We start from the raw sequence: 10992 nt of genomic DNA, 5'->3' as shown, positions 1-10992 counted from the left end.
TTCTAAGTGTAATCCAAGGGTCAAAAAACTTTCATGATTATTTTCATGAAAGGTTTTTTTATGATATCTATCATTAATGTTTCTATATATATGACATCATAATCACAGAATTTAATGGCCTCACCATAAATTCACATAGAAGTAGAAGTTAGAACCCTTACCACACCCTGTATACCGCCAACCACCGAAAAACTGCTTACCTGGTCGCAATAGCATTCCTAGAAGCATGACATGAACCATTTGGGCAACATTCAATCAAAATTAGAATACAAATTATATAATTTAATCCTGTTTATCCAAGGGAACAGCTCTCTAATGGTAGGGATCTTTCATCACATCTGGTTAATATATGTCACAATCCTAAACACACAGAACAACAGAGACATGCAAGATGTCGAAGACACCTAGTTTACAAGTACATATCATAAAATCCAGTTTTGCGAGAACAAACCACCTGCTGTTTTCACAGTAATCCCTCCTAGTAAGTCAGTGAAGACTATACACCAAAAGGCTTGCTGTTTCCTTGAAATGGAACGTTTGGCTTGAAAAGTGACGGACTTCATCAAGAGAGGCTGATGATAGATCGATCATCTTCTCTTTTTCCATGCCTATTCTTTCCACGATCATAATATGGAACAGACCTTTTGTGCCTTTCTCTTCTTCTTCTTTTGCTTGGGTGGTTGGAGCACTACCTTAATGGCTGCATCAAAAACTGCTTTCACATTCTGCATTTACAAGAAGATAGCTACACCACATCAATCACAAGGAAATAAACATTTTCTGCCCATTAATGTGAACAGACGTTGAAAACACGAACAACTCAGACACAGAAAAATAGCAAGGAAAAAAAAAGAAAGTATGGTTTAGATTCAACTCTTGTAGGAAGAGCGAAATGGGCCCATTTCGATAATCCGAACCGTTCATATTTTAGAATACATAAAGTAGAACATGCCTGGAAAAAATCAAATTCATCAAATATCGTTTACCAATTCATCCACTCACATTTGTATCCATTTTAATACTTTAAATCACAATTATTTTTTATTTTTGTATATACAAATGTGAGTGGATGAATGGGTAAACGATATCCGATTAATTTGATTTTTTGCAGGCATGTTCTACTTGATGTATTCTAAAATATGAACGGTTCGAATTATCGAAATAGATCCCGAAATGGGCCCATTTCGCTGCACATCAGGTGCTGCTGCGCAGCCCGCACAGCAACATTCCCAATTCCAAAGCGTATGGTGGGAGGCCCGCATTTAGAATGAATCTACACCTCACAGTATTTTTCTTGATTTTTATTTTATTTTATTTTTGTCTATGTTCTTGGTCCCTAGTATTATTGTGTCAAGAAAATATATATACCTGCTGTGTCTTCGAACTACACTCTATGTAGGCAGGAGCTCCAATCAGTTTTTTCAGCTCCTCTCCCTTCAATAGAAAATGAAACACAAACCATAAATACCAAACTCATAGACTCAGGAGGAAAAATTAGGATATGCAAAGCAACGGTCTTTACCTGAGCTGTGGTAATGGGCATTGCACCGGGGTGATCTACAAAGAACTGTTTATCATCCCTAAGATCTGCAGGTCAACGAGAACATAAAACAAGAGGCCGACTTTATAGGAAGAGTAGGACATCCACTAGACAGACAGAACAGTGAAAAAAATAATCATGAGTCAATAAAAATTATAAGCCATGTTAATAATCAATTTGGGTGCACAGGCGATAAATGAAATACATATGTACAAGAGCCTAGTGGCAAGAAAAATACAGAATCCATCTTAACAGGGGAACAGAAACAAGGTAAGGGAAGCCTTCAAAGGTAAGTTCAACCTCTGGCAGCATTAAATTACATCACTCGAGTATACACTCCAAAACAATTTGAATAGGAAAAAAGAGCCTTGCCAAGGAAGAAAAGCAAAGACACCTTAGGTATGGGAGTCCAACTGTGCTACATTGCATCTCCACATCATCTTCACACTGGTATCTCACAGGAGTATATGGTGCCACATGTTCGTGAGGTGACATGTGGGCTAATGACACATTCCATGCCATGTATTCCCCTCCGAGGTCAAACTACACCAGCTAAGACAAGTGTACAGGTGCCCTTGCATTGAGCCTAGGCTTTTACAGACAATGCATGCTACAGACCACTCGTGGCACTCCCTCAACTTTGCTAAGAAGTCTCCACTCAAGTGGTCACCCTCTATACTTGAGATTGATATGCTCAGTGCCTTCTTGTCTCAGTTTGATGGTTCTTCAACTGAGCATGTCTCTCCTGTCCTTCTCCTCTCAAGACCAAAACATGCTCAGTCTCCGGCCGAGTGTACCCTCTCCTAGGGATGCAATTCAGGCGGGTTGGCTCTGAGTAACCTGAACCCTATGAAGCAATACTCCGAAATGGCCCCCGTACGCATATCGGATACGGATACGCGTCCGATACAACAGGTTACGCATCAGATACAGCAAAGAAGTATCCCATTTTTTTTTTATAATTTTTTTGAATTTCGGATATGCAAGGATACTTCAAGGATACGCTTGGGATACTTTCCGGATACGGTGGGGCGAAAAAATAATTATAAAAACTCGTAATGGGGTCAAAGTGTAAAATAACAAAAGCTATCTAAAATAAAACAAAAAAAATCAAACAAACCCTAGCCTCTATCACAAACAACAGAAACTCTGAGGAGTCATCGTCGTCTCTATCGCGATTCGCAAATAGCAACAACTCTGAGGAGTCGTCGTCGATCAAGGTTTGTCCTCTCTCGCTCTCACTCTCACTCTCATTCTCTCTCTCTCTCTCTCGCTCTTGCTTGCTCGCTCGCTCGCTCTCGCTCTCACTTTTCTGTCACTCGATCTCAGTCCCTCTCTCTCACTCGATCTCCCTCTCTCTCTCTCTCTCCCCCCTCCCTCTCGCTCAATCTCACTCTCTCCCTCTCACTGTACTAACCCCTTTAATTTTTATTTATTTATTTTTTTTGTGCAGCTAAGCTATTGACCTTGAAGACTCTTAGCTTTGTAGGAATCTTTCCTTTTTATCAAGTTGTCTTTTGCTTTAGGTTTTATTTTTATACATACTACATTACTAAAAATTATAAAAATAATATTTTTTTACGAACATATCCCCGCCGTACCCGTATCCTAATTTTTCAAATTTTGCTGTATCACTGTATCCGTATTGTATCGTACCCATATCCATATCCGTATCCGTATCCGTGCTTCCTAACCTGAGCCCAGCTGGGAATTTTTTAAGGCCCAGATAATATTTTTAGCATTTGGGCTAGAGCTTGGGCAAACTTATTTCAACCCAAAAACTAAATTTGGTCTGGGTCTACACAGAAGAGATGGGCTGCCATGGTAACCCAAACTCAAATTCACCATATATGCACCTCTATATACATGCATTTCGGTCCTAGATTTCCCACCTAAACCTTTTTTATACTCTCTCTCTCTCTCTCTCTCTCTCTCTCTCAACTCCATTTTATCTCTCTTTCAAAAACTAGACCAATTCAACTTCCAACCTGTGTCCACCAACCTACCATCTATTACCTCAATATTTTCCACCTTTCATTAAAATAGGATAGATCAAAAAAATAAAAAGGACTTCAATACATCAGTAATTAATAAGATAATCACATATAAAGTATTAGATTGCACATAACAAGGTAAGACACAAATTTGTTCCCTTTCAAAATGTTTACTAAGAAGGCTCAACTAAAAGCCAGCATATTAAATGCCAATAATGGGATGAGATTAACACACATACAGGAGTAATCAAATTTCCTAAATTTGAAGAAAAAAATTCAATTGATATTCTCCACTGGTTCAAAATGAAATACTCTCATTAGGCTCAATTTAAACACAAATCTCGTGTGTGTAGAAGCTTCATCATTATACTGGATCTAAGAGCTAAGATGAGGTTCCTACTAAGCTCAAAAGAGAACGTCCAATAAACAAGGTGTAAAGCTAACCAGATGCCATGCTGAACCTAACCACCAGATGCCATACTCCACACACAAAACCATCATAATGAACAAGAACAAAAAACAAAACAAAAAGTGTGACAGTTCTAGCATGATGTATCTTACCAAGCTTTGTTCCAACAAGAATTATTGGAACACCTGGTGCATAATGCCTCAGTTCAGGAATCCACTGAAATAGAATCAAAACAGAAACAAGTTGTCAATACACATAAGTACACATCAAATAATAGCCCTAAAATAGGACACATCCAAGGGTCTTATGTATTAACCTTCTTTGCAACATTTTCGTAACTGGCCTTGCTAATGAGAGAAAATGCAAGAAGAAATACATCTGCCCCACGATAACTCAAAGGTCTTAATCTATTGTAATCCTCCTGACCTGTTAAACCATTAATACAGTTAAACCCAAAACAAGAAAAATTGAGAAAGTACTGAAACAAAAAAGATCACCTGGTTTAGAAACAAGCTATTTAAAATTACCAGCAGTGTCCCATAAACCTAGATTGACTGTGCTCCCATCCACAACCACATTTGCACTGAAATTGTCAAAAACAGTTGGCACGTAATCCTGTTTCCATTGCAAAAACATAAAAAAGATCAATGCCCAATAACTAAACAAGTTTTCTTCCACGACATGTCAGTAATAGTAAGAAATCCAAAAGTTACAACACAATCATTCAGAAATAGAGAATGCAGACCTAGTTCACCTAATCCGTAAGGTTAGGTAGCTGGTCGCACTTCAGTCTGGGAATTAGCAGATTTGGTGCTAAATCGTGGGCAATTCACAAATCCAATTGGCCTAATCCGCAATCTCGGGACAAATTCAATGATAGCCAATAATAACTGGTCACGTGTCTAAATTAACGCCAGGTCTGTCTCTGGCAGCTATATTTTCCAATTCTATATGTAGAAGGAAAAATATTGATGTTTAAATGGCTCGAACACATAACCAGATGGTTACACAAATTACCCCTTAACCAATCAGCAATATGATTCATCAATCAACTATAGTGCAATGTTAATTATTTATGTACTCATGGGACTTTGTTTGTTAACAGCGAATAAAATTACTTTTTTATCTGTGTTAAACACATAAAAACTAAACTACTTTAATTATATTTTTATAAATATAAATGTATATTAAACTGCATATCTATATGCTCTGAAGGCGATCCTACTCTCAAGGTATTTTCACAGAGAATGCTCTCGCTCCCGCATCGCGAATCAGTGACTTAGCTGAAGAATGAAATTTTTTAAAAAGAATAAGCAACTCCAACAGACATTATTATCTCATTCTAGTTAATCAAGCTAAATCCTGAACCATGAGAAAGGCCATTGGACTTGTTGTTAGAGAAGAGATATAGCCCAATCAACGCGGCAAACCAAGAAAACAAGCACCGGTCTCTTTACAAAAGTCTAGGATGTGATACGCGGCAACTTGGAAAACACCCTTCCATCCAAAGAATCTTCAAGAGCCAATGACAAAATCTGAAACTTTCCTAATGAAAAGAATCCTAAACTTTAAACTTAATTGCCCCGAAAGCAAAATAGATAAGAAAAAAGCAACACCAGCGTAACGTGTATATTGCCATGAGTGTTTATTTTACAGGTGAAAGAACAAATTCATTTATTCAGTTGTAATACGACCACAATGATGTATATAAGACACAAAGCTTCCCCATTTTATTGTGTCAAGATGCAGCCACATGACAAAGCAGTCATAATTCATATACCAAAATCAGTTCTTCGAACTCTCTCAAGCAAGAACCCAACAGATGGTTCAGCACAGAACCCACAAAATACTTCTAAAAATATGTTTGCAACCTGTTTTTGAAGTACCCATTAAATGATTATTAAAAAACTATAAACTCCCCAAATTTGTTGGCATTCACAACCCTATACAATGTCATAGAACCATTTAAACTTACAGTTTGTGTCTACAATCTTTCAAGATACAACACAACCATACCCAAAAAAATAAAATTGAAAAAATCAACATTGTTCTTTCACAAAGAGGTAGATCAAAGTCAAAAGATGGCAAAAACTTTAAAAAGAAGTCAGAAAGTTGAGAGGAAATGGAATGAAATGGAATACAAGTCTTGGAGCTCACCGTAGGGAAGGTGTTACTGGTGTATGAAATCAACATGCAGGTTTTTCCGACAGCACCATCACCAACCGTGACGCACTTTATGAACCTCGACGCACTCATTTGGACCGACAAAGCACCAGATCAAGAACCTGTCTTTGACTCTTGTTCTCCTGATTCTTCAGAGTTGGATGGTTCTGACTGTGAGATCAGATCATAAAAATAACTCAAAACACCATTTTTACAAACCCTAACAAAATTGTAGGTACTCAGTCAGTCAGTAATTAGCACAAATTTTAGAGTGTTCGTGACTTTGATCGCACACAGAGAGTTGTTTCGATTGAGGGAGCGATAATGTGGGTAAAGACAAGCTAATTAGCAAAATGAACACTCAATTTCTCAAATATGTGTGTGTCTGTGTGTGTCTGTGTGTGTGTGAGAGAGAGAGAGAGAGAGAGAGAGAGAACCTGTGCGCCGAGAGACGAATGCGGTTGAGACCTCGCTGACCTAGCCAGCCCCTTTGCCAGCTAATATTATTGAACTACACATTGTAGTCTAGGCTTGAAGTTTAAATTTTTAGGTCACACATTTAATTCTCTATTTTTTGGGTCAATTTCTTAGTTAAAGTACAGTTAGTTAAGAGGTTAGAACTTAAGTTGTACTTGGTATAGATTCAATACTCCTGCTGTGCGAGTTTTGACTTAAACAGAGTTTGTCTTGGGAAGTCGAGACAAGTTCCCAAGTTATAGTCTTCTCGCTCGAAACGGCTAACAAGACACTCTACTGATCTCTGCACGGGGCGCTGCCTTGGACCTGTGCGAATGGTAGGAAGGATTTTCTTGTAACCAAAAAAAAAAAACACATAAATAAAATAATAATAATAAAAAATCATTAAAACTCATTACGTCGAGAATGAGATCGGACTACTTAAAAAGTGTTATGTATCTAGGGATGTAATCCTGGTTCGGCTTGATCTAGTTTATGTCGGGCCTTGTAGGTTTCTGTTAAAAATGGGTCGGGCCAGACTGACTCACAGACTTAAAAACTAGGCCTAAGCCCAAGGGGTATTCGTACTTTAGCCAGCCCTGGGGCTGGGCTCGATCTTTGAGCGGACTTGGACGGGGCTAAACAATTTTTTTTTTTTTTTTCACCAAAATTTTATTATTTTCTATTAAAAATAACGCTGGCCTCGGGCGGGCCAAGCGAGCGGGGCTTTTGAGTGGGCTTTGAACAGGCCGATAGGCTGAGCAACGGGCCGAGCCAAGCTTAAAAACGATGGCTCCTCGAGCTGGACTTGGGCCCGAGCCTAAACAAGTTGGGCCCAACCCAAACAACGGGTGGGCTTCGAGGCGCCCATAGGGCCATTTTTTTCACCCCTATAAATATCTATACTTGAGTGAAATCAAAAACAAAAAATAAAATAAAATCAGCTTGTTTAGTTTAAATTTTTAAAACTTATTTAAAATAATAAAATATTCTTTTTTTAATTTTCATATATATTTTTTATTTTATTGAATTTTAAAAAAAAATTCGATACACTTAATATTAGAGGTAATCGCGGATCAGTTTGGACCCATCTACATGTATACAGTTTGGGAAAAATTCAACCTGCACCTGTCCGCAGTGCGGGTTGCTGTTTGTACGGATAGGGTTCACCGATATGGAGACGGTTTGCAGATTAGACTTTTTTATTTAAAAATTTATTTTGGAGCATTTTTTTTTTTCCCATTTTGTAAATATTTATTTTGGGCCCTATTCGCCCATATTCTAAAATGTTCCAACATTAATAATGAATAAACAAAACTTATAAAATTAAAATCACAACAAAATCAATTCTTAGTACAAACAAATCATTCAAAATCCTAAACTTATAAATCAAGTGTTTATTTGACATGTACTAAAAAGTACATTTTTTTACATACATACACTTATTTGAGTCACATCAATTAACATCTATCAACATATTCTATTTACTTTTTTACTCATTTTCTCTACTTTTCTACATATTTTCTTTTATAAAAAAGTCAAAAAATACACTAGAATATCTTAAATCACCTCTATATCATAAATTAACGCAAGCATATCTTTCAAAATCTTAAACTACATCATCAATCTCATTCATTATCTACTACCCAACAATACAATTAAGTAAATTCATTCAAAATCATAAACTTACTTAAAGTAATTCTGCATTAACTTGTACATTTATCCAAAATGCAATAATAAAATAACAAAGGTTTGGGTTTAAAAATTAAAAAAGAAAAAAAAGTCTAAATGCGAGCGGGTTCTTGTGGGTGCAAGTTAAACCCGCAACTCGCAATCATGCCATATTCTTAACCGCATCTACCCGTATTGTGTATGCGAAACCATCAATTTGTATGCCAATCAGTTCGGTTGGCGCGGTTTGGATAACCCTATGCCCAACCCTACTTAATATAAATATACTTAAAATAAAAAAAATCATTAAATACAAAAAAATATAATTTTAAAAAAATACGAGAATTTAATATATTTTTCGTATTCTTGTGTATTTATTATTTTAAAAATATTTTACTTTTTAGATACATCTAAGTAATATGTATCAAAAAAAAAGATTGAAATTTACAAATATTTATTAAAAATAAAAAAATACGAAAACAAAAAATTATTTCTAAAAAATTAAATTAAAAAATTGAAACTAAACCTAGAATCATCGTAGATATTCGTTACGGTGTGTGATAATATATTACAACTCCACATCAATTAACATAAGTTTTGTTATATAGCTCTACGTTTGTTAGGTCTGTTTGGTTATCGAGAAAATTAAAAGCTTAAATAATTGATTGGTTTGAAAAGTTGGTTAAAAGTTATTTTTTAAAATTATGTAAAAAAATAAAGAGATGGTATAACGCAAAATAGATTAAAAGTTGAAAGATAACTTTAATTATCTTTTCCGAACTAACTCTATATATATATAATTTATGTAATTATATTTATTAAAGTAATATTTTTATAGTTATTTGTTGTGTTAATTTGATTTTTATAATTTTATTTATATCAATTTTAACTATAAATCCCATTTTGAGGAAGGGTAATTCGTTTAGGGGGAAAGCACCATTAAATCTCTAATTTGAGAATGTTAACCCATTTAGTCCCAACGTTTTTTTGATGGACTAATAGGTCATATTTTATGTGTAAAGACATTAGTACTCATTTTTTTATGCGTCTGGGTCAGTAATTGATGGGGTAATTTTGGGTTGGTATTTATGTGTAATTTATCGAATTGCCCAAAAAGCTTACTGTAGACCTTTTTTAGATTTCTCTCCTTTTCCAAACATCATCCGATGTTTTTGATGTTTGTGGGTGTTTTAAACATCAGATTCATTTTTAAAAAATTACCATCATCAAAACATCATCAAAAATCAGCAACATCGCAAACATCGTGAACATCATCGTGAACAACAGCAACATCAAAACATCAACACCATCAACAAAAAATTATCATCATAAAAAATTACCATAATCAAAACATCAAAACATCATCATAAAAAATTATCATCATCAAAAAATTACCATCATCAAAACATCATCAAAAATCGGCAGCATCGCAAGCATCGTGAACATCATCGTAAACAACAGCAACATTAGAACATCAAAACATCAAAACACCATCGTGAACAACAGCAACATCAGAACATCATCAAAAATCATCAAACATCATCGTGAACATCAAAACATCATCAAAAAACAGAACATCGTGAACGGAGACGGCGATGGCGATGGCAATGGCGATGCCGAGAGCGTAGAAGGTGTAAGGTGAGATTTGAAGCATGGCGCGAGCCCAGGAGGATCTCGAAGCAACCACCGTCATCGAAGAAATTTACATCGAACAGTTTTTCTTTTTTTTGTTTGTTCTCTTTCTATGATACGATTGGAACACCCACAAACAAATGAGAAAGCACCCACAAACATCAAAAACATCCAAAACATTGGATGATCAAATAGGATCTTTTTTGGTTTTTGATCACTTTTGAAAAGTTGTTGATGCTTTGGCGTTAAGAGAGAGAGAGATAGGACTTTTTTTTATGTTTAGTGGTTTGGATTGTTACTTGTACAAGAGAAGATGATCCGATGATGTTCCCAATATTGATGATGTGCGATGATGTAATTGATGTTTGATGATAATGATGATGATGTTGTTGCAAAATAAAATCAATATTGGTAAAAATGTAAACTCTGTATTTAATATATCAAAAAATATGTTATACAAAAAATAAAAAGGACTAAATGGTTTAAGAAAAAACACTCAGGACTAATTAGAGCAACATTTATCAAAAAGAGATTTATGAGTAATTTTTCTTTCGTTTAGTCCAAAGTATTTTTTTATAGACCAATTAATTATATTGATTTTAGAAAGGTAGATTTAATATATTATTTAGAAATTATATTTATGGTTATACCCTTATTTTTATTATATTTCCTTCTTTCTTTCTTTTTTTCTTTTGTAATAGAAAAGCAAGATATACAATATATGACAATCAAATTTTAGATGAATTTTTATATGATAATATTTTTTATTTAGAAAACATTCAAAAATAATACAAAAATGACTTGAAATATGATATTCTTCAAACATTTAGAAATTCTTAAAATATTTAAAAAAGAGTACAAAAATTCCTAGGCCTCCGTTTGGGAAGTGGGTTGGTTTTTTGGCTTTTTTGACTATTTTAGGCTGGGCTAAAAAGCTTGATTTGGGAAGAATTTTTTGATTTTTTGGTTTTTTTTGTGAGAGAATAGTGTAATGATTATGAGTTAGATGTGATGTTTTGTTTGTTATGGTTAAAATAACCTATTTTGTCTTTTGTGGTTATTTTAGCCACAAACTCACTTGCTAAACAATACCTTAATAAGTTTTGGGTAAATGTATAATTTCAAAC

The 10992-nt window shown here is 34.9% G+C and overlaps 1 protein-coding gene across 1 annotated transcript; it reads right to left on the bottom strand.

Annotated features, from left to right (window-relative positions):
• Positions 1-250: 250 nt before the first annotated feature.
• LOC114259550 (rac-like GTP-binding protein 5) lies at positions 251-6673 on the bottom strand. Its single transcript, XM_028199572.2, has 8 exons — positions 6544-6673; positions 6101-6277; positions 4471-4558; positions 4260-4369; positions 4096-4159; positions 1523-1587; positions 1369-1434; positions 251-725 (listed from the first exon to the last, which is right to left on the bottom strand). Exons 2-8 carry the CDS (start codon positions 6197-6199, stop codon positions 624-626), a joined length of 594 nt encoding a protein of 197 aa, XP_028055373.1. The 5' UTR covers positions 6200-6277; positions 6544-6673; the 3' UTR covers positions 251-623.
• Positions 6674-10992: the final 4319 nt, after the last annotated feature.

This window comes from Camellia sinensis, chromosome 3, assembly GCF_055761805.1.
Source record: "Camellia sinensis isolate YWXY chromosome 3, ASM5576180v1, whole genome shotgun sequence".
Classification (NCBI taxonomy): Eukaryota; Viridiplantae; Streptophyta; class Magnoliopsida; order Ericales; family Theaceae; genus Camellia; species Camellia sinensis.
The sequence above is the reverse complement of the archived record's forward strand: the minus strand, read 5'-3'. Positions and strand labels throughout refer to the sequence as shown.

Coding starts and splice junctions, on each gene's coding strand:
- LOC114259550 (XM_028199572.2), bottom strand. CDS start 6,199: ATGAGTGCGTCGAGGTTCATAAAGTGCGTCACGGTTGGTGATGGTGCT. Junction 4,559..6,100: donor CCAGTAACACCTTCCCTACG/GTGAGCTCCAAG, acceptor CAATGGAAACAG/GATTACGTGCCAACTGTTTT. Junction 4,370..4,470: donor AGGTTTATGGGACACTGCTG/GTAATTTTAAAT, acceptor ATGGTTTAACAG/GTCAGGAGGATTACAATAGA.